Source organism: Struthio camelus, chromosome Z, assembly GCF_040807025.1.
Source record: "Struthio camelus isolate bStrCam1 chromosome Z, bStrCam1.hap1, whole genome shotgun sequence".
NCBI classification, from domain to species: domain Eukaryota; kingdom Metazoa; phylum Chordata; class Aves; order Struthioniformes; family Struthionidae; genus Struthio; species Struthio camelus.
The window spans coordinates 11,645,247-11,668,610 of record NC_090982.1 but is presented as its reverse complement, the minus strand read 5'-3'; the positions used below and the strand labels follow the sequence as shown (position 1 = coordinate 11,668,610).

Here is a 23,364-nt window from a genome sequence, read left to right as displayed (position 1 = left end):
AAATGAGTACCTTACCTGGTGATGTTCTGTTTCAGTGATGTCCTTTCCAGCCGAAGGTGTAGAATCTGCCCTCAAAAATAATATAGAAGATGTGCGGTTATGTTTAGACTCTAAACACCCTGGCCACTATGCCGTGTACAATCTTTCTCCAAGAACATACAGGCCTTCAAGATTCCATAATAGGGTGTGTATAGCTTTTGTGTACTTTCTTATAAAAGGTCATTCAACTCAATGTCTTGATTACATTTTCCTGTTGTGTGATTTGTTAAAGTTGCATAATCCAAGATCATGAAAGAGCGATTATAAACATAAGGTCAAAGAGTAACCAATATTCTGCTTGTCTTTGCTTGCAATCTAACTTGCTAATTAAAGGCTGATCTTTAATCTTGTTGATTAATGGCTGGTTCCTAGGCTAGTGATATCTTTGAAGAAATGTATAGGTACCCAGGACTTCCCTGATTGTTTCAGATTTAAAAATAAGTAGCTTAATTAAGTCTTATTAAATTTTAATATTTATTCTACATTGGGAGGTTTTCCTCTTTCAGAGGTAGTGTCCTTTTAGGGACTGATTTGCCCAATCTGTTTGCTGAACTTTCTCCTTGTCCGGCTGAATCTTTCTTGTTTCTTATGTGGCTCAATCCTGGACTGCTGCTTTTTCATGAGTCCGCAGCCTAGCTCTGCTTATTGCTGCTGCCTGAAACATTGGCACAGCTTAGCTGAACCTGCTCATGCTTGCAGGTGCCATCCTGGCCAATTCTCTGATAATAAGAAAATATTTTCCCAATTCAGCATCAGGATTGAGGACAAGTGTTAGGTGCTGAGACAGTGGACTTCAGTATCCATCTCTGCTAAATCCATCTCAGAGCTATTTTGTGTCTAGCACAACAGTGGAGACTGGTGCTGTGTTGTGAGTTGTCTAGCATTGACCGCATTAGTCCTTAGATAAAGCAGTCTGCAGTGATCGTGCCCTTTACTATGATACTAACTGACCAGAGGAGAGTCTAAAAGCACTGTTTTCTACGCAAACCTTTTTGGACGTTTCCTGGCAGACACTTCATTAGCATTACTTCAGTTATCTGAGTTTACTTAAACTTTGTCAGGCTGGAAAATGTTCAACATATTCTATTCAGTGCTTGTCACTTACCTTTCCTCCCTTTGATGCTTCTTCCCAAACTGATGGAAAAGACACCTGAAAAACAATTGCATCCTCTTTGGGTAGAAGTGCTGAACTTTTTTTCTGAAGCTGGTTCAGTATGAGGGCCTAATCTAGTTGCTAGAGGCCCTTCGACATAGAAGGTAACATTTGATCATGTAAGGGTCCTGCAATTTATTTGAAGCAAAAAACCAACAAGTTTCAGCAATGTTTTTTAGCCCTAGAGTTCTCAAATGTCCACTGCAGCTGATGTCTTTTTTTAATGAATTGATAATTCTATTTCAATTAAAGCTGTCAGTTCCAATTTATGGAATGCTAAATTCTGGTTGGAAAACTGTTTACCCTGGAGACAGTTCTTTTGTTTGCAGATAAGTCAGAGGTGCCGATGCAGTGATATTCCGATGTATCGGTACAGTGTAAGGTAATATGAACGCTGCTATCTCTCCCAACGGTCTGAAACTCTTATATCTCAGTACGTTTATCTTAGTGACATTTATTTTGTTTCATGATCTTTGTTTTGTTTTGCTGTAGCTGAAAGGTAATAGTAGATTATAACTTGTCGAAACCGTTGTAGGCCCTCTTCCCTCATTATTGGCTGGAGTGTTTTGAAAACTACAAAACATCATGGTCTTTTGGAAACCAAAGATTTTCCTTAGAAAGTAAGCCATTATGTATGTATGGTGGGAAATTTTCACTGTGCATCTTTAAAATCCAGATATTCCAAATGAGTAGTAGTCACGGATTTTTATTTTGTATGTTAGTGGCTTACACTGGATGAGAGCAGCAGTGCAAGAAGCTAAGGAAGTTTAGTATTTCTCTAGCGCCTGCAAAAGATAGTGCTGGCAAGGCTTCTAAACTTGGTCAGAGAAAAACAGCTTCTGAAATACCTAGACCATGACATTCAGCTTAGTAGATATTTACAAAGTGGTAGCTTGTTGATTCCTGCTGTGCACTATCTGAATGGAATCCTTTTTTTTTTTTCTTTGTCTTCAAAACTAGTGTCAACTTTAAAGTCTTCTCTGTTCCTGTTTTGGAACAGGCTGACCAGAAGTTAAGCAGTCTTCAGCCTGAGAGGTGTCCAAGTCCCAACTGGATAAAGGTCTCAGCAACCTGGTCCGATCTCATAGCTGACCATACTTTGAGCAGATTGGACTAGAGATCTCCTGAGGTCCCTTACAACCTGAATTATTCCTTGATCTTATTTTATACAAGGAGGGTTCCATATATCTAAAGATACTGGCAAAGTGGCATTAGTTTGGCGGTTTAGAGTCTACTAATGATCTAGGTTGGTGGATCAGAATGTTTACAGCTTAAAACACGGACAAAGAATGAAAAGGCAATGTTATGTGGAATGCATTTTATGGCAAAACTAGTCTGAGCAGAATGTAAACTGTAAAACAAAAGCCAGTTCTGCTTGCTTTCTGATTCCACCTGTTTTTCCATACAGATTTCTAGTTTATAGCTATAGTGCTCCTATATGAATCTTTCACTGATAGTATAGTACGTGAATTATTGAACCCCACACAGAAGCCTGTGGTGAACAAGAATGGAAAGGGCTGCTTGCTTTTATTTGGTCAGTGGTGACTGTGTAAGCTTTTGTGAACAAGAGTATTTGACTTAAATTTCGAGCAAGGATAAGCACTTTTAATTAAAAAAAAAAAATACAGCCATTTCAGAACACTAACGTACGCCAAATAACTGTAGGAGACTGTCAAAATTTTTTGCACCCTTTTTCCTGAGTTCGCCATGATGGTAATCGCATTGAGAATTTTTTGAGTGATACTTGAGTCAGTTCAGGTAATTAATCTTAGAGCAACCCTTGTACCCTTCAATCTGAATAAAAAAACATGTGGCTCTTAGCAAAACTCAGTCTTCCACATTCAGCAGGTGTAGTTCTGGTTAAAAAGACAGAAAAACTTGCTTTGTAAGTTGTTTCTTTGCGCCTGGCAAAACATCCACTCTCAGTTTCAAGAGCTCTAGGATCAGGTTTCATATACTGTGTCCTTATAAGGCAGCCAGTTTTAAGAACATACTGTCTCAGCAGTGAGAGGTTGATTATTTCTTAGTCTCTTGTAACACTGATTGCAGAAAGAACATTATTCAACTTTTAAAGCTTTCCTTTGAATGAGGAACAAATGTAAGAGAACAAACCCAGTCTTTTCTGTTTTTTATTTAATATATGTATGAATTAATTTAAAAGCTGGTTTGCTTCACTAGCTGAAATTATTTGGTTGAACAAGAAATGATTAGATTTGAGTTGCTGATTTTTGTAGTACAGGAAGCTATAGATAGGAAGGAAGATCTGTTGTGCTTGGCGGTATAGAGAGCTGCTTGCACTGTATGAGACTACTTTTCTTGAACCTCTTATTTAATTTCCACCTGAGAATGACACTACAGTGTAAAATTGCCTCTTCCCTACACAGTTTATACTCTGTGAATGTATACAAGTGTATCTAATCTTGTTTCTCACTTACCTCTCTCACTGCAGGTTTCTGAATGTGGCTGGCCAGCAAGACGAGCACCGAATCTTCAGAATCTTTATAGTATATGCAAGAACATGCATTTATGGCTGAAACAAGATCAGAAAAATGTTTGCATTGTGCACTGCCTTGTAAGTAATGGGTTCAAGTCTGAAGAGCTTTGCTCAATCCAAATTCATATTGTCAGTGCTAGTGTCCACTCAGTTTGTGAATATTAATGATTTTCTCCACTCTGGGACTTGAAGACTGTTCCATGCGAGTTTAATATGTTTAGAAAAGCAGTTTTCATCAGTTTTCTGACAGTCTATAAGATAATATAACCCTTATTTCTGTGTATGTAACATAAAAGTCAGTATATAAGAATTAATGCAAAGTAGCCTTTGGGAGAAAAAAATCTGCTCTCCTCTTGCATTGTTTGCTTTTTTGTCAATCTGCTGTTTTGCTGTACAGAGCGCTTACTTCACGTTTTGAGTACCAGTTGAGTATATACTGCATTTTCCACTGTTTTCCTTATTGAATGAATTACTACCTGCAGTGTAATCTGCATTTGCAAAATGTTAGAAATTGACTGTGGAAATTCTACTGGAATTTACCTTTGATAGCAACAGATTTCATTGTGACTTCCTCTGTTCTCTAATATACCACTAACCTTGGTACAGCCCAAAAAATATCAATAAGACTTTAGATGGAGAGCCACCTCTTGTCTGGCATGGGGAGAACAATTGTAAAGGCAAAGTTATGTGCAAGAATTGAAAGCACAGGGGTTAGTGTTATGTTTGAGAATTGCATGCAGAATTCTTTACCTTCCTGTGCGATAAAAACATGACAGGTGTCACATCGCTTATCCTGCTGGAGACACTCAAAACAAGTCATTAATATGCTCTGGCGGTCCGTATGGAATATCCCTCACTGGGTCGAAAAGTTGACTTGTTAATTGGGTAAAACGTACTTCCTTAAACAGAACTTTGCAAGGACAACTTCAGTTAATGTCACCTCCTGAAAAGCAATAGGATTTTCCATAGCTGTATGGTTAGGAATCTAATTCTATATTAGTGATATGTACTGTAGTGTCTCACTGTCACAGTGTAATTGCTGGTCTAGCAGTTTAGAAGCAGGAATGATGAGTTAGCACCGCATTTAGTAACATCTTTTCCTTAGCTTCCTTTAAGGTACCTAGTTTATTCCTTTTTGGCAGATGTGAGGGAAGCTTGTGTGTATGTGAATGTATATGTGTATGTACTCATGTGCATATATACACATATACACAGTTGTGTGCCAGATGTGACACAAAGGGCATGCACCAGATTTACTGGAAGTGAATGATAGCTGTAATGTGTCTTGGATTTGTCTAGCTATATATTACTTTGGATTTAAAATCTGTTGAAAATAATGGTTTTTACTAGGGGAGAGAGAGAGAGTATGTTTTAGACAGTTTCTCAGATAACAAAACATGATTTCGAAGTTGGTTCCTGTAAAGATATAACCATGCCTATGGTGAGGAGGGATATGGGATCAGATAAGGGATTTCTGATCTTGACTGAGGTTTGTGAAGTGAATTGCTAAGTTTTTAAATCATAATTTTAATGTTCTGCTTGAAAACAAGCAGATAAAAACAAGACCTATGTGGCAACCCTGCCCGACCTCAGCTACAGTTAAGACTTTCTGGATAGCCAAAGATAGCCATCCTGTATTTCTGTTGATATCGTAGCACATATACCAGAGGCTGTAGTAGCTCCTGGTTATCTGCATAATTTGCTCTGCATAATTTTTTGAGGGCATGCAGTCTTGGCTCTTCTTGAAAACCTGCATATCTTTGTCATTGAATATATGAGTACAGGATCGTTTTGATAGAACTTAGTGGCAAAAGGATCTTGAGCTCAATAAATGACAGCTATTTAAACATGGTTAGCTGCTGTTTCAGACACCTGCACTGACAGACACCTTTGTCCGAACATAGCTTTTCTTAGTTATCTTAGGTTATTTAATTTCCTTTATGAAGGTTATTTCATTTCAAAACAGTTCAGCCACAGATCTCATCTGGCTTTTTGGGGCTTTGGGAAAAAACTTCAAAATCTCACTGTTTCTGATTTTTAGCTAGCTGTTTTTTATTGCTACATTAAAGACTGTTCTGACCTGAGGATTGTTTGTTCTTAATATCCAAAGTCCATCGTCCTGTGAAAACATAAAAGGAAAAATTCAAGTTCTTAACTCTTTTGCCTTCTGTCCTAGCAGTAGTTTTTTACTTCCATTCTATAAATCAATCAGACTTCTTTCTGAAATGCAAGGTTCTGTCAGTGGATTTGTTTACTAATGAATAATATATTCTTAATATTTTGAAGTCTTTAACATCTGCAATGTCTCCCTCTGACATTATGAACAGTTGCAAAGGATTTGCTATGACTTGCTCGTTGACCTCTTTGTACAATGATTTTTTTCCCCTTCTGTGTGATGCTTTTATTAGGAAATGGCCTTGTAATGCTAATGTACCTAAGTCACTGCTTGTCATGCTGGTCAGTGTTGTTTTATTCTGCCCTTGTACTCATCAGTATGTCTTGTCCTGAAGAGTAGGTTTCACAGGGTAGGGACTGTTTTGGTTCCATCAGTGTGATACTTAACTGAAAGGCATGGTCTGGTTTGTAGAAATGGACTAGTTCTGGTTAGAAGGGACTTCTGGAGGTTATCGGGCTCAGTCCCGTGCTCAGAGCAGGGCCAACTTCAGTGTTAGTTCAAGTTGCTCGTAATTAGGGCTTGCTAGTTATGCCAACAGTAATGAATATTTACTGATTTACTCTTTAAAGGTCTGACTGCTCTGATGCTGGCAGACCTTTTCAGTGAGCTAAGTGGTGGTTAGAATACGTGCCTGGCTCTGAAGGAAATGACTTTAAAACAAGCTTCGAAGAGCATTTCCTTCTTTCCGACTTCCACACACACAATGGGTATCAGTATGCTACGTGACTACAGAAACATTTGTTCTGTGCTTGCTAGCAAAGAGAACTCAAGAAAAGTCCTGTCAACCTTTACCTCCTGACTCCTGAATCTTCAGTGTTTTATAGTGTAGGGGTGAATCTGGCCTATGTAACAGTGTAGGTTAAGATTCAACGTTGTTCTTTCCTTCTCTTATACTTCCCTGACAAGTATTAGTCTCATGCAGTTTCAGTCACAAGACCCGCACAGTGTTCAGTGCACCTCAGTTCTTTTGCGTCTTAGGACTTGTAGCAGAAACCAATGGGTTATTGGCCAAGGAAAAGACTGAAATTGGGTCTCAGGCAGCAGCCAGAGAGCAGACTTGAAAGCAGGTATTAGTGATAGTAAGGTAATGAACCTCAAACTGAACGCTGCAGGCCATATTATTGACATCTGAGCAAGCAGATAATTTGTAGTATCTTTAGTTAATCTTCTTGAAATAAAATGAAAATCTTTCACATTCAGATTCAAATTTCAGTTCTGGTTGCACTAGAGCTTGACTTTATTACATAAAGTAGGCAGCATGTTCTTCAGTAACTTCTGTAATGCTTTTTCCACTAGCTTTAATAACAAAATTGCCATTTTTTTGTAGGATGGAAGAGCAGCATCTGCTGTTGTAGTTTGTTCTTTTCTATGTTTCTGTCGTCTCTTCACTACTGCTGAGGCTGCAGTTTATATGTTCAGTATGAAACGCTGTCCTCCTGGCATTTGGCCTTCTCATAAAAGGTATGGTATCAGTCTGTTTGTAGGGTGCTGCTGAGGCAAGCATTTCTACAATTGTGAATATGCTGCTATTCTTACAGAATGCTTTTTAGGAAGATAAATCCATTTCAAAAGTGGCTTTATTAGAACCGCAATATTCAGGAAAACAGGTGTCATGAGTAGAGAAAACAGTTCTGAATTTTGTAAGACCTTACTCATGTTGTTCATGTTACTACTGAATCCAATATAATCTGTAGTGAAGCAACGTTACGAATGAAAGCAAGGATATAGCATGCTTTTGAAATGCAGTCTTAAGTATAAAATCTACTCTCACCTGTGCATGGTATTCTATTCAGTGTGTAGTAATTGTAGACTTCGGTGTGTCAGAAGAGTACAAGTTCCGTGGAAAGAGTAGCAGTATAATTCTTGTTTGGCAGATAAGAGAATACTTTCTGTTTTTCAAAGGAGTGCGTGCAGAAATGACTTTCCTATATGTTGAAGTGTTTTAAACTGATTATTTGAATTAACGGATGTACTTTGTTAGATCTTTAACAATGAGGTCTCAGTAACAAGTGACGCTAGTAATAAAGGTGCTTCTGCAGAAAGTCACATTTAGAAAAGGTGAGAAGTAAGGATTAATGAAATGCAAATGGCAGATTATGCTGCTGTAGAGATTGCCTTGAAATATACTTAGTGGGCCCTTTACTAGGTAACTCATATCAACGAGGTTGAGTTACAGCTAGCCCAACATGTAGAGTGCCTTTTGGAAGCTTTGGATTGCTAGTTGCAGAACTGTGCATAACCTTGATTCGGTGTGTGTAAAATACAAATAAATAATTCTCCAAGTAGGGTGTTGTAAGGTTTTTTGGAAAGAGTGGCTAGTTTGTCTAATAAGTAAATAAATGTAAAGCTAAGGAAGTAAAGCAAAGACCGGAATTGGGTCTGGAAAGTGGATCACAGGTGCAGATGAGTTCATACACCGTGCTATGTTTGGTTTTGTGGACTGTATGTCCTTCTGTTGTAATTTAATCAGTGGGATTTCATGCAAAAACACCATTGCTGGACTTAGACTGGTTAGAGATCCTACATATTTCTGCGTTTCTATTTCATTCTTTTGTGAAATTCTGATTTTAAAATGTCTGTTTCCTGGAAGTGCTGTTCAATGTTCCCACTGTTTTGTTATGTGCTACTGTTTAATGGCTGGATATTACAAACGTAATTGATATGTGTTCACCCGTTGTTAGGATTTGGCTCTGTTAAACGAGTGCCTCTTGGTTTTGACAGATACATTGAATATATGTGTGACATGATGGCTGAAGAACCCATTATTCCTCACAGCAAGCCGATCTTTGTCAAATCAATCACCATGACTCCAGTTCCGCTCTTCAGTAAGCAGCGCAATGGCTGCAGGCCTTTTTGTGAAGTTTATGTGGGGGATGAGAGAGTGACCACTACCTCCCAGGAATATGACAAAATGAAGTAAGTACGGGTCGTGATTTGTTTTGAAGCTGCGTGTTGAGTTTTTCTAGAGCAACTTAACTATGTAGTCCTTATTGTGAGGAAAAAGTGTGTTTTTAGATATGCCAGTTGAGCAGGAAGTTTCTTGAACGCTTACTCTGAATGGAAAAGCTCCTGAATCCACTGCTTCATCCAGCTGATCCTGAAGGAACAAATCACGAGAAAGAGATAAAGCCGTTATAATAGATGGTCTCAAATGGGGCACATGCCTGTCAAAAGTATGGATTATTTTGGGGGGGTATGTTGTACAGTGGGCATTGGGAGACAAAGGTGAGCAAGACCCTCTTTCCTTTATTCCATATGTTGTAAACGATGAAGGTTGACCCCAGGCTGTTAACGTTGTTGGGATGGTGTATCAGCACCCCTGAAACTGAACTTCATGCCTCAGTCATAGAAACAGTAAGGATCCCCCAGCCATTGCAGCTTTAAGGCAGGCATTTAGCTACCTGTTAGCTCCTGTGTAGCTCTGCTGTTGTGGTACAATGCTGGAATTGCAGATATTACTAGGGGTACAGGATGTACATAGTGAGGGGAAGAGGAAACATCAAAACCCTGCTAGCTTCCCTCTAAATCCAAGCCCAGTAAGGAAGTGTCATGAATTTGGAGGGAGTGACAGAACTAGCCATGGGGTGTTCAAATACAACTTTTTCTCTTTTACTATACCACTGTCCCTAAGTGGGAGCCCTGACGTAAGAAATTATTCACAGCAGCATAATTCTAGGCAGCTGCTGGTTCTCTCTGTAGCTTTTGGAGCAGTCTGCTTTGTAATATCCTTTCTCTTGTCATCCTTTATCCTCAATATCCTTTGCCCTATTCATGGTCCTGCATTTTCCAGCAGCTCCTTGGAAGCATGTTTTTCCTATATCTGATTTGAGAGCTGCAGGACTAAATAGGTACCTGTTGGTCTGCTGTAGGCAACTGTTGAGCTTATTTTTAGACCGCTTCTAAGTTTTCTTCATTTAGAGAGTCAAGTCTTTTCCCCATAATATTTGTGGCATTTGGTAGGGTGATGTTGAATGGCTCGCAGAAAGCGAACTAAACAGATAAGGAAAGCTGGTATATATTTTTTTTAAATGAGGTTAACTATGGGTATGCTTTTTTTCAGGGAGTTCAAAATTGAAGATGGGAAAGCAATAATTCCGCTAGGTGTAACAGTCCAAGGGGATGTTCTCATTGTGATCTATCATGCCAGGTCAACACTAGGGGGCAGACTGCAAGCCAAGGTAATAAACTTAACAGCCTGTGCAGAGGGTTTGCTTTTATTGCTGCAGTTTCTATTCCACTGTATTTGTGATCTCATTTAGTACCTGATTTTGCTTACTACTGTTTGCTCAATTAAATGTTGCAGGTTTTCATGTTTGAATTCAGCTCTTTCAGGCCTGAATGTATGTCCGTTCTCTTTAGTGCTCTGCACATAAGTGTTTTGGTAAACATTTCTGGAAATCACTGCAATAGTATTGGTTGTCTTGGCATGGAAAGCCTGTAACCAATTTCTCTAGGAAGTGATTTTAAGTTGCACAACAGGTGAGACTTTTAAAACTCTGTACACACAAATCACAGCTGAAGGGGAAACCTGAAGGGGAAACTTTTCCCCTTGACGGGGAAAAGTGGGATTCCAAGGACTGCCTGCGCGAAGCTGGCTGGAAAACCTATGTTGTACCCTATTTCTAGAGCCAGACTGTGCGTTTTTTATAGCCAGTTTTCTTACTGGCTTTCATTTTCCTAGGGAGAATGCATGTTAACTTTTTAAATTCAACTAAGAAGGTCACAAAAAACTTATAAAGCTTCTCTTCAAATTTCTAAACGCAAACATGTTTTTCTCTGTAGTGCAGGCCAAATGAAACCTGGAGTTGGGAAGAGTAGCATAAATTTTAAGGTAACTTTGAGCATTATAAAATTTGATCCAGGGGTTCTTAGAACAATACTTCAGTTTCCACATATTTTGGTAAAATGAACATTCATACACATCTATTACTAACACATATTTTTCCCTGAATTTTTTTGCTCTGTGTGTAGGAAGGCAACTATCAAATCTTGTCATGTTGCAAACATTCAAGACTTTGTGCCTCTGGAAAATGTTGTACCCCACCTCTTTCAGCGCACTGTAAAGAAAGTGCACAACTGAGGAAAATTCAGCCAAGGTTAACGTGTTCTTGTGCTCTGTGTCAGTTTCACTGATGGGGTTGACACTTGGTGTCTCTGGCATTTATCCATTAATTGGAACAGATTAGAATTTTCTCAGCTGTCTGTTGCAACATGATACACCGTTGTAACATCATACTTTTGTGATGGTCCTGGTTTGGAACTTTAATGGAACAATATTCAGTATACTTTAATTTTATTTTGTCTAAACTGCTCCCGGAAGTGCTATCAAACTTGTATGGAGATATTACTGCACTTCAGTATTGCCATTAAGTGCCTAGAGTTAGACACCATGAAGGTCTACCACTTGCTTACAGTTAATTTGAGAGAGGATTCATCTAGGAGGTGCCATAGCAAGGGTTTAAGAAAACTGATCTAATAGAATGTTCAGGTGTTCGCATGTATTTCGGAATAGGTTTCTGACTGATCAGATAAATTGATTTTTAATTCCTTTTCTTGGGCTTGTTACTAAGTTGGCGTGACCAAAAGGCTTTAGCAGTAAATTGAGTAAATTGATCTACTGGAGTCAGATTTACCGTGGGGAATGAATTGTTTGCTCAGGTAAGTGTTGGGAAAACTAAGTGGTTCACCTGCAAGGGGGGGGAAAAAAAACTCTTCTTCCAGCTATGTGAGGTCTTCATTCTCTTTTCTGGTAGCATTTGCGACTCCATGAGAGAGGAACAATGTTAAAGACCTTTGAAGTACAGGAGAGAACTGGTGCCTGCCTGTGACACTAGCCAAGCAGAGGTGGATTTTGGGTCTTAACAGGTGTTGGTAGGGAAAATTTGAAATAAATGTCCTATAGTACATGGCAATAAGAGGACAACTCAGAAGATTTTTGACGTTGTGACTGTCTAGTCTGTGCTTACATAGGATAGTACAGGTACAGCTGATTTTGTATCTCTTGTTCTACAAAGCCTGACAAGGCAGTGAAAGTTGCTTTTAGTGGATGGAAGGTTACAAGATACTCTAGCCTTTTAAGGACAAAGCAATTTTTTTCAAAACGTGCTGGAAGTTATATTGTTAAAGCCAACTGCTTAAAAGAGAGGTTATGCTCCTGAGATGAAGCATGCAAGGTTTATTCAGTAAGCATTGAGTCCTGACTTGACGGGAAAAGCGTGCTAGGTTGTTGACATCACTTTTCAATGAGCAGGTAAGGCAGACTTCAGGACAAGAGGCAAGGCTTGAGAGAAGACAAGGTTTTAAGTAACTGTTGAATGGAAATCAGTGCAACTACTGGCATATCTCGGTGTAAGATCCTTTGCGCACATTTCATCAGACACTGTCTGATCCTCTGCCATTGAAACGGCATGTCACAATACCGATTCAGATGTGTTGGTGGCAGCAAAATAACCTTCAGGATCCTAAGGCTGTGATTTGGTGGAACTTAATGGAGTCTAGGTAGGGCTTACAAGGCTCGAGTATGGCTGACTGAAGCAGGGCAAATGCTTGCTTTAAAGAAGTCGCAACTTGCTCAGGTACGTAAGTAACCTTCGCTCTCATCACTGACTCCTGATTATTTTTTCTTCAGGAAACCTAACTATGACAGAGGAAATGTTTTATCTGTTTGATATGAATCCTGACGTTCTGCTTTTGTAGTCTTCAGAGTTCTGCGTGTGTACTGGGTTGTCTGTAGGAAAGCAACTGGACTCCAGTCACTTGACTTTTGGTTTATGATGTTCCATGAGTGCACACTTAAATGAAAGCTTTCAGAATTTACTTTTATTAGGTCCTCTTTACTGGTCTATTTATCACTTGCATTGTAAGGACTTACGAGAATATCTGTGTGCAATTCAAGTCAGGGAACAAATATATTGTGGGTTTATCAAAGCTTGTTCTTGGCTTTGTGCAAAATGGGAGCTACATGGACATTTTGGAAGAATCACTAATTCTCTTGGAAGTGAGTGCCTGACTTGATGTTGCAGAGGAAAAAAGGTAGTTCTTGCATGTCTTTCACAAAGTCCTTTTAAATATAAGCGTTAGAGATCCTTTCCTCCTGTACTGAATAGAGTCATTTTTCTATGACAAATTTTTTGCTTAGTGTGTCTAGTACGATTTTTGAACAAGATGAGGTTTCCCTAGTATATGTTATTCTGAAAAGTGTAACACAGGTAATGGAGTTCCAGCCTTCATGACAGGGTCTGGAACTACTTGACAGCCTTTGGTCTCCTTGAAGCTAATATGAAAAAGGTGTCTGGTTCAAGGTCTTTTTGTGGAGAATACTTTCACAAAGGTGCTACACACTTGAATATTAACATTTAGATTTGTCTACATTCTCTCCTAATTGGCATTCAAGCCACTCAAGATGAAGTAGGGAGATAAACTAAAATGGTAGCAAAATGAACGCTTTAACATGTTTTAATGTTGAAAATATTTTGTATTAAAAGCAGAGCACTGTGCCTACTGTTTGTGTGAAATTATGGACTTCCCCTGTATTTATTGTTTCCAACAGATGGCTTCAATGAAGATGTTCCAGATTCAGTTCCACACAGGTTTTGTGCCCCGAAATGCCACCACAGTGAAATTTGCCAAGTATGTTGATACCCTTTTGTAGATAATTTGGAAGAAGTTTTCTTTCAAACCTATCAAGCTTACAAATCGGGAGATCCATTGCAATAATATGATTCTTTTTTTTTTTTTTTTTTTCTCTCCTCACCTCGGTGAACCTGAAAGTTTCTTCACAATACAAAAGTACCTTTTTACATTTTTTTGGAAGACATTAAAAAGTATGACATGTCTTAAGCCTTATACTAATTTCATTAAAGTTCTGTTTTGGGTTGCAGTGAATTTAATCAAGTTAGGCAATAGCTTCAATTTACTTGTATGTGTCTGTGCAGGTATGATCTGGATGCTTGTGACATTCAAGAAAAATATCCTGATTTATTTCAAGTCAATCTGGAAGTAGAGGTGGAACCCAGAGACAGACCTAGCTGTGAACAGCCACCATGGGAAAACATGAACATAAAGGGACTGAACCCCAAGATCCTATTCTCCACCCGAGAGGAACAACAAGAAATTTTATCAAAATTTGGTAATGAATCTCTTTAGAGAACATATTTTCTAATGCACTTAGTGCTTGAGGGTGTATTTTGTTTCATTTCTTCAGATGTCAAACTGAAAATATATCTTTTGTAAATATCACTTCAAAGAGTTGTATTTTATGAAGGAATATAAATTATTGTCCAATAATAGATTATTGGAGGATAAATATCTTTATCTTAGCTCTGCGATTGTTAAATTTGCCTGCTTTAAAGCTTCGAAAATGCTATTTGGAGGGATTTTAACAAATGGAATTATGACAGCCAGGACTTGTAAACAGATATCTTGAAAGAATTATCTTTGGCTAAATTGGCATTATCACTTCACTTAATTATCTTGAGCATTCTTCAAAATGTTCTTAACTGAAAATGTTTTTATCAAGATTTTTCTTTTGTATAGCCAGGTAATGTTGCTATTTAATTTCTTGTGTGCCTCATGTGGTCCAGGAGGATTTAATATTGCATGTTTTGTTCTTAATCTGTAGATGTCTCTATTAATTCTGGTTAATGTTGTCCAATATCTATCTTTTTGCATGTGCCAATAATTCTGTTTTTGACATTTTCATCAATGCTGTCTGTGCTTTTGGTTTAGAAAACGCATTATTTGTGATCAATGCTTCTAGTATACCATACATGAGGTCTTACTCTTTTTCTAGTTCCATATGTTTTAATTGCATTTCTCTTGATACAGGATAGCTGCTGTTGTCTTATCTTTTTAGCAGGATATGTTCTGCTGTACTTGCATTATGATTTAAGCCGTTCTCTATTTAACTTAGCATATATTGATTTAAAAATCATTTTGTGAACACAGCTATCAGCTCGCTGAAGTCAAGGTGTTTCACTGAAAATTAGGATCTTTAATATTACTCTTACTTTCTTCAGCTTTCATTTTAAACAAATCACTTTTACTTTTTGATTTAGAAATGAAATGCAAGGGCTTCATATTGCATTGAAAACATTTCTTACCAAAACTTGTGGGGAGGCAATAACACTTGCTTCCTCCTATCCTATGAACATGTTCCATAAAACTCCTTAAATGAACTGTCTCCTTAGATAAACTGACATTATTCATTAATTATATTCTTTGTGCTTCTGAAATAGAATTTTTTAGCATTTCTGTTAGTTAGAAGTAGACTAAGGAGAAGGAGGTGTACCGGTCTAATATTTAAATTTAGATAAAGAGCTTTCTCCCAAGCATGCGTCTTCTTTCCAAATTAGTGGATGAAGGCTCATAAATTCAGGGAGTCTTGATCTTTCTTGCAGTGAGGAAGCCTTCCTTTCTGGGAGGTGTTACAGCATCAGGTAACCCAGCTCAACTCAGTTTAATACAAGAGTCACTTAGTATCTGATTCAGAAATAAGACATATGAGGAGTGCTTAAGGGCAGCACGTAGTGTATGTTACTTAACTCAAAAATTTTGAGATACTTGTTGACAGCTCTGTAGTATTATCTAGCTTTATACTCCAGGTACTTTCTGTAGCTGCACTCACTCTTTTCTAACGTTCTGTTCCTTCACTTAAATTGCTGCAGACTTTGTAGCTCTTGCCTGATTTAGAAATGGTGGTACAAATGGGCTGTGAATGATTAGATGCAACTAAAAGAATTGGTTAAAATTTCTTAAAAATTTCAGTAGAATGCCTGAATGAGTGCTTGAGTTTTGCAATTGGTCTGATTTCTTAATTTAATGTTGCAGTTGGAAATAGGCTTTTACAGGTCTTTACAGTTGAAATAGGTTTAATAATCCTAAATTCAAACCTAAAGGATTTTTCTCTTTGCAGAGTAATAGCTGATTTGAGACAGATTTTGCCATAATAATCAGTGTGTGTAAGTCAGATACCAGCTACTGTGCAGTTAGGGTTGACCAGCGCTGAGTTTGTTGCAAGTACCTCTCTAAGGATCCCAGTTCAAAATCTAATCTTCTAGGGAAACCAGAGCTGCCTAGACAGCCAGGTTCAACTGCACAATATGAAGCAGAAGCGTCCCAGCTGGAGCAATCTTCGGAAAGCGTACCTACTGAGACAGAATCTCCACACAGCAGTAGTACTGATGCAAATAACTTCTTTCATTCTCTGGACTGGAAAGGTAGGGTTTTTCTCTGAAGTAACTTTCTTGTATGTTGTCTCGTACGCTTTCCAGTGAATTCTACAGTTGTTCCTTTGGCTTTCTCATAAGGCAAAATCACCATTTCACCAGATCAAGAGAAAAAACTATTTAAAATAAAGCGAGCCTTGCGGCTTAGTAAATGTTCAGCTTCATTTGGGAAAACATCCAGTAATGATTTTTTCTTATTGTACAAATCCTATAAATGCTGAGCAAATCTTTCATTTTTCTGCAAAAATGCTACTCTTAAAGGTCTGCAAGGAAGTCTTGCATTTCCATGGCTCCATTTATGGTGGTGGTGGAATGGAGAAAAGGTAGACTAGCCAGTAAGTTCCAAAGGGTCCGCGTAATTCTATATGGACTGGAAAAAGCATAACTTCATAGGGCATGTACAAATCATTTTCCTGGACTAACCTCTGATGGAGAAATTGTATTAACTGCATATGTTGCCATTGAATGGTATCAGATTTGAGCAGTAGTAAATGAAGGCTCTTTAAGCCGTACATGGCATAACGTACTGAGGTGCGTGTCCAAATCAGTCTTATTCTAAAAGTCTAAAAGCCACCCTTCTGCGGTGGCTTATTTTTTGGTATGGTAGATAAATTTGTAATTTTTGTCTCTGAGTACGTGTCAGTTCTTTCATGCTTATGCTTTGTACTTGGAGAACTCCTATTTACTTGGCTAATAACTGGTAGAATGCTTGAGCTAAAACGGAAAGAGCTGCTCCTTTGCCTGCCCTATGTACAGATATGGTAGGTAGTGGTTAGTTTTTTTTCCCCTTCCCTCTTTTGTGTGAGAAGCCTTGGTAAATCAAGGTTTGATATCACATAGTCTCACCACATAAGCCTGTCTTCTCCTAGTTGGCAGGAGAACCATAATCTAAAGCTGATAATCTAAAGCTGTTATTTCTTTTCAAGATGGAAAAAGTTCAGAAAGTGGAGTAGAAGACAATTCATCCAGAAATGATCGTGTTCAACTAACTGATGACCGGGAGGAGAGTGATCCTTCTGATGAGGAATTCCCTACATTTTCGGGTGAAGAAAGGGCAGTGACTGACGAAAAAGACTCTACTACCCCAGAAGGAGAGTTGCTTTTTGAAGCCAGTTTTGAAACGCCACCAGCCCCGTTACAAAAACCTGTTCCTGAAGAGAATGTAGATTTACTGGGACTAGACTCTGATGTTTCACTGGAACAGAAACAACCTATCTCAGAAATGAATTCTTCATCAAGCAATGCAGACTTGTTGAATGATCTTTTTGTGGGTAACACACCACAGATTTCAGAAGAGCCCACTGGAGATCTTCTTGGACAAGGAACCGATTTCTTTTTCGGCAGTCAGTCTCAGCATCCAGTTGCTGCTCAGACTGTATCTTCAGCAGCAGCCATGTCTTCTGGTATGTAAATTCAACATCAGAGCTCTTAAACTGGCCAACATTTAAAAACAGTCTGCGTTGCACTCAGAAAATGAGTATCACGTTTTGATATGTACCCTGAAGGCATGTCTGTCTATAGCAAGAATCTGAATAGAACAGCCTATTACCGCATGAAGCGGACACAAATTGCTGTATGTCAAACTGTTCATGTGATTCAGGTTCATAAAGAGGCAATTCTTACGTTATCGGAAAAACAGATTCATCAGTGACAAAGTTTTTCAGTATGTTTTGTTACATGTTGGCAGTATCCTGTGATCGTATAAACAGGCAAGTGTAGGTTTTTATTTTTCGAGGAAATTCACTGCATTTAAAGAATCAGTAGCTTTCCCATGCAAATATTATATATGTTGGATCTTTTTTTAGATTCAGGTGTGAAGAACTTCTCTTGCTAAGATACAGAGTTGTAAAGACTTACTACGTTCCTACATTTTACGTAGATTAGTAGCATTAGACGTGGTGGAGAGCTGTGCTCTATGGGTTAAATGGCTGTATGGGATTTTTGGGTGTGTTAATCAGATAAGACTGCTAGGCAACTGGAAATCCTGTAGATTACTGTTTAGACCAGTGGGATAATACTACTGCAAATGGCTGTTTCCTTATTGCTCTTACTGATGTTGGCAGTTTTTTATCCTGAAAGAGAACATTATGCTCTGCTACCTAACTGGTCTTTAAAGTGTTTTAGTTTAGAGGTCTTGTTCTTAGCAATGCATTGCTAGCTCCTTGTGTCACTTGATTAAACTTTTCGTACGTAACAGTTCCCTGAGTGTAGTACTACAGTAAGATTTTTAAGAATATTAGTGAAGTAATTAGGAAATGGTTAGAAGGTCTAGCCTTTTTGCACAGGGGTAATGCACTCGGTTTGACAGCTTTAATCCAAGTACAGCTGCGTATGGTTATTTGTAGCACTTAACGTGGTTTCTAGTACTTCTGTCTTCTGAAGTAATTCTATTGAATTGTCTTTGTTACTGCAGTCAATGTGGAAATCAATTTAATCAATTTTTGCATAGGCAGAAGTCTATAGAACAGAACTGTTATCTCCTTAACTTTGTTTAACTTTCTTACTATATAAACTTCCAAAAAAACCCTGAGCAGTAGTCACATATGCGTTTCATTCTACCTTTGAATTGGCTCAGGAGAGAAAGATAGTAACAGAAATAGGAATATTTGGCCCCTGTTGCATTTCAGTTTGCCCACCACGTTTGTACCTGAGCTTTTGTACGTGTGCAGTGCTGCAATAAAAGAGCTTGTATAGATGAGAATCTAGGGTTTTTTGAAGTGTTATTGAGTGTATGCGATGTAAGCTACTGCCTCATGATGCGCTAGGGCTATATAGCAGGATTATTTCTCCTCTTTAGCTTTTGTGTGAATCTGGCAAGAGTCCCTGGGCTTTTGAGGATTTGAACCTAGAGGGCAGCAGTAACGGGAAGATCTGGAGCCTTGCTTCCAGCTGACTGTCACATGTTACCCCATGCTGACTATAAATACGCTTCCAATTAGTTTTCTTCACTGTGATCAGTAAAGACCTGCTGAAAGCTGTGCTTCTGCTGACTTTCGTTCTTGAGTTGACGTGTTTTTTCAGTCCCAGATTCACCAATGCCTTCGAGTCAGAGCGGTAGTATGAATGTTTTATTTGACTTTAATAGTTTAGTGTGTTTTGTTTAAGTTCCTGGGAGATTTTTGGCATTATTAGGCATTCTTAAGAAACATCTAAAACTTAAGGAGTGCCTTACGTGAAGGAAAGTAATATGTGATTGAATATATGCAGCCTTGGTAAGGATTTATGTTTGAAGAGAGCTATTGTTGTGTATAGCTGAAATGCTTTCAGAGCATGAAAGTACCATTGTCGGGGGGCAGGGACGATGATGACTCTTTGCCACAAAATAACTCTTTAGGCTGGTTCGGTTACCAACAGGAACTGTACCGTGACCCCAGGGATATACAATTTTTTCTGTAATTTCATAAATCCTAAAATGTATCATAAGATACTTGTTTTCTACCTCTTTTAGTTGATCCTTTTGATCCATTCACAATGTCATCGAGTCCTGAGAATCCAACCCTTTCTGGTCCAGACCTCTTTGGAGATTTTCTTAATCCAAACTCAACGTCTACATCTGGTACATTTCCTTCCGTGCATGGTTCGCTTCCACCTTCTTCCAGCTCAGACTTCTTAAACTTAGGTAAGTGTGCTTCTGATGTTCTGTTTGTCAACAGTTTCTGCTGCTCAGTGCATTTGTTTTTCAATTTAATCAATGTGGATTAGTGTATCTGAGTAGATCCACTTGTTGACTGTTGTTTTAATTAGCTCCATGCTCTGGGAACACAGATACATATGTGCCAGGTAGCAAGGTTTTGCTGTGTGTGTCATTCTTATGGTTCTGATGCAAGAACTTCTCGCATTGCTAGCCTTCAGTTGAGGTTTTGATTTTCCTCTGAGCTTTTAGAACTGAGGATACACAAACACTCGCAAATGTGCTGTCTAGATAAGAGAAAGCTATTGTGGTTCTATTCAGTTCTATTCTGTTAAAGATTTTCTCAAGCCTTGGAAGAGAAACAAGCAATTCAAGTGAGTTAAGAGTACAGCAGCGTCTTTAAAGGCGAGCTAAGGCTAGCTGGATGTTCTTGACCTGAATGCGTTCTGATAATATACTTACAGAATACATTATGTAATACTCTAATCTCATCTGTGTCATTTGGTTTCTCTGACGTATTCTTGGTGAAACCTATCCTTCATACATTCATTTTAAAATCTATTTAAAGTGACACAGCTAAACTGTGCTTTTCGTATCTCCTCAAATTGATGTCATCAACACTTCACAGACTTGGTAGTGATAATCAGCAAACTAACCATGTGCATTTTTAAGTGGGAAAAACTAGGAATGCAAGGAATTGATGGTATTGCAGCAGTACTTACCAGCTAGGACTGGAGGACAGAAATCTCTTGGAAAAGAGGAAAACTTTAATATTAGAGTATCAACCCTTAAAATGATCAGTTAATCCAGATACTGTCAGGCCAATTTATTGCCTGTGCTAAAGGAAAGTTATTTAATATGAATCATAACTGACCTGTTTTAAAAGCCTCTGAGGCTTTGTTTTCTATAAATCTCAACTTCTGCAATAAAAGTAAGAGTCATCTTTGCACTGGCTGATGTGAAAGGACTACGCACCAACAGGACACCAAAGATCCTATGTTTCTGGAGTTTAAGTTCTACGAATATCTGTTATCTGTTAGAAGCAAACTAAAACATGTATCTGCAATAAATATACTGTTATTGAAGAGCGTTACTTGCACGATATCATTTGCAGGAATATTGTCATATAGCGAACTTGCTGTGAAAACTTGCACTACCCTATCTGTAAAATTTAAAATACCATAGTGATTTAGGTGGCTTGAAAAATCTGCAGAGTCAGCTGAAGTACTTTGTGTGGAAGAAACTCATGGGGCTGAAGAGCAGGGATCCTGTTTGTTCATAAGTCCACTACTTAACTAAAATTCAGAACTGCGCCATAGTAACTATAGCTGTAAATTAAGGATAATATCCAGCCATATTTCAAAAGGAACTCAGAAGTGCTGCGTAATAACAAAATGCCTGAAGTACTTGTGGACAAACTTTTTAAAGAAACCCCAAGCTCTATGTACTTAGAATCAGCGCTAGGCCTTAGCTTTGTAATATGTTAGGTCTTCTCTTATCTCCGTCCTAAGTGTGTTATTTCTAAAATATTACAGAGTGGAGCTTTTATGTGTGCTTATTCTTTAAATAGAAACATGATCTTAGGAAACTGGTGAGGAAGGGGAGCAGGGTGGTTGCTTTCTCGTTGGCTTTCAAAATGTAGCAGTGTGTACGTAGTTGTACTGTTTCTCCTCTTCATCAATATGTTAATACAAATTTGACAGAAGTAGAATTTGTGGGATTAACTTTTCATCTGCCTTTTTTTAAACAAGAAGATGGGGACTTAAAAAGGCTGTTGGGGAGAGGGGAAGACTGCAGACCTGGAGAAGCCTTTTCTCTGAGGATGGGAACATGTGTGAAGGGAACAAGTGATTAAGATTTGATATTGGAGTCGGCTATTTCAAAAAGTGAAAATTTGGTTATTCCATATCTGCCAGTGGTTTTCCTCATAAATATCTGTTGCGTCGTCTTTCTATGTTTTTTTTTCTTTCATTCGCTTGTGGATGTCTTCCGAAACAGCAGGTAGTCTAAGATGAGAACGTTCTTCTCTGCACTTTTTTATACCATAGTTTAGGACAACTTCTGTTTTATTGACTTTAATGTGAAATTAATACGGCTGTTACGTATATGCTTGCATGTTTGCCGCTCTCGTGCCACTTTCAGTTATGACGCTGGCACTGTTGCATGAGGTGACAAACAGAAGATAATTTTTTTTTGCAGTTCAGTGAAAGATTTGATGGACACTAATCACTGGAGCATCTTCTCTGCCCAAAATCTAATCCTGCTACCTATTTGCTTAACCATAGAGGCCCTGCTGTATGTGCTCAGTTGAGTTTCTAAAATCCTAAGGAGAAAGAGGTGGAGTTCTTGGCAGGAAGTTTTATTCCAGTTCTCATAATGTGCTGTGTTGGAAGAGGGGTTACTTTGGTATTGCTTTAGAAGAACAGCTGCATAGATTATGCTGCATAGCTTTGAACTGCTTTCTTGCTGACTGACTTCTCAGCTTACTGGTTACTCTGCTGCCATTCTTAGCTTTGACCAGTGAAGTGATCCCTAGAGTAGCGATAACTAAAATTTTATCAGTTTTATTTGCTGCGTTTAAAATGTCTGGCGGTAGTTCACTCATATCTTGAGCCAATTGCAATAGTCCTACTGCAGTCCACTTAACACTGTTTTTTATTTTAACCATTCTACATTACTATGTTCATAGAAACCACAAAATGGTTGAGTTTGCAAGGGACCCCTGGAGATCTAGTCTGACCTGCCGCACTCCAACCAGCTCTAACTGACCCTGGTTTGTCAGGGCTGTGTCCAGTCATGACACGAATATCTCCAAGGACAGAGAATCTGCAGCCTCTCCAGACAACCTGTTCCTATGTTTGGCAATCCTCATAGAAAGCAAATTTTTTTGTTTAAACAGTTTCCTGTATTTCAGTCTGTCTAGTGCCTCTTGTCCTGTCACTTGGCACCACTGAGAAGAGTCTGTTCGTCATCTTTACTTCTTCCCATCAGATATTTATACGTGTTGATACAGTCCAATGACAGATGTTCCAATCTTTCAGTTGTTTTTGGCCCCGTAGAGGGGTCGCTCCAGTAGCTCCGTGTGTCTTGTCCTGGGGATCCCAGGACTGGACACAGCACTCCAGATGTGGCCTCACAAGTACAGAGCAGAGGGGAAAGATCACCTCCCTCAACCTGCTGGCAGCACTGCTTCTAATGCAGCCCAGGAGGCTAGTGGCCGCCTTTGCTGCAAGGGCTCATTGCTGGCTCATGGTCAACTTGTTGTCCACCGGGACCCCCCAGGTCCTTCTCTGCAGAGCTGCTGTCCAGCAGATAAGCTGCCAGCCTGTCCTGGTGCCTGGGATTATTCCTCACCAGGTGCAGGACCCTGCACTTCCCCTTGAGCTTCATGAGGTTGCTCTCTGCCCATATCTCCAGCCTGTCCAGGTCCCTCTGAATGGCGGCACAGCCATCAGCCACTCCTCCCAGTTTTGCATTGCATGCAGACTTGCTGAGCGTGTGCTCTGTCACATTATCCAGGTCACTGATGAAGCTGTTAAACCGCATTGGTCCCAGTGCTGACCCTTGGGATTGGGCACTAGTGCCAGGCCTCCAGCTGGACTTCCTGCTGCTGATCACAACATTTTCAGCCTGGTAGCTTAGCCA

The 23,364-nt window shown here is 38.9% G+C and overlaps 1 protein-coding gene across 2 annotated transcripts in view; it reads left to right on the top strand.

The window, feature by feature from the left end:
• The window catches only part of GAK (cyclin G associated kinase), a 78,544-nt gene that overhangs the window by 40,452 nt on the left and 14,728 nt on the right, over positions 1–23,364 (top strand). The window contains exons 13-22 of one of the 2 annotated variants that reach the window (XM_068926784.1): positions 36–184; positions 3,642–3,764; positions 7,190–7,323; positions 8,584–8,778; positions 9,923–10,040; positions 13,412–13,491; positions 13,797–13,990; positions 15,930–16,079; positions 17,015–17,491; positions 19,537–19,707. In XM_068926784.1, the coding sequence (XP_068782885.1) occupies positions 36–184; positions 3,642–3,764; positions 7,190–7,323; positions 8,584–8,778; positions 9,923–10,040; positions 13,412–13,491; positions 13,797–13,990; positions 15,930–16,079; positions 17,015–17,491; positions 19,537–19,707 (1,791 nt within the window). Of the gene's footprint in view, positions 1–35; positions 185–3,641; positions 3,765–7,189; positions 7,324–8,583; positions 8,779–9,922; positions 10,041–13,411; positions 13,492–13,796; positions 13,991–15,920; positions 16,080–17,014; positions 17,492–19,536; positions 19,708–23,364 lie in introns of both variants that reach the window. The other variant, XM_068926783.1, reaches the window with a different exon arrangement.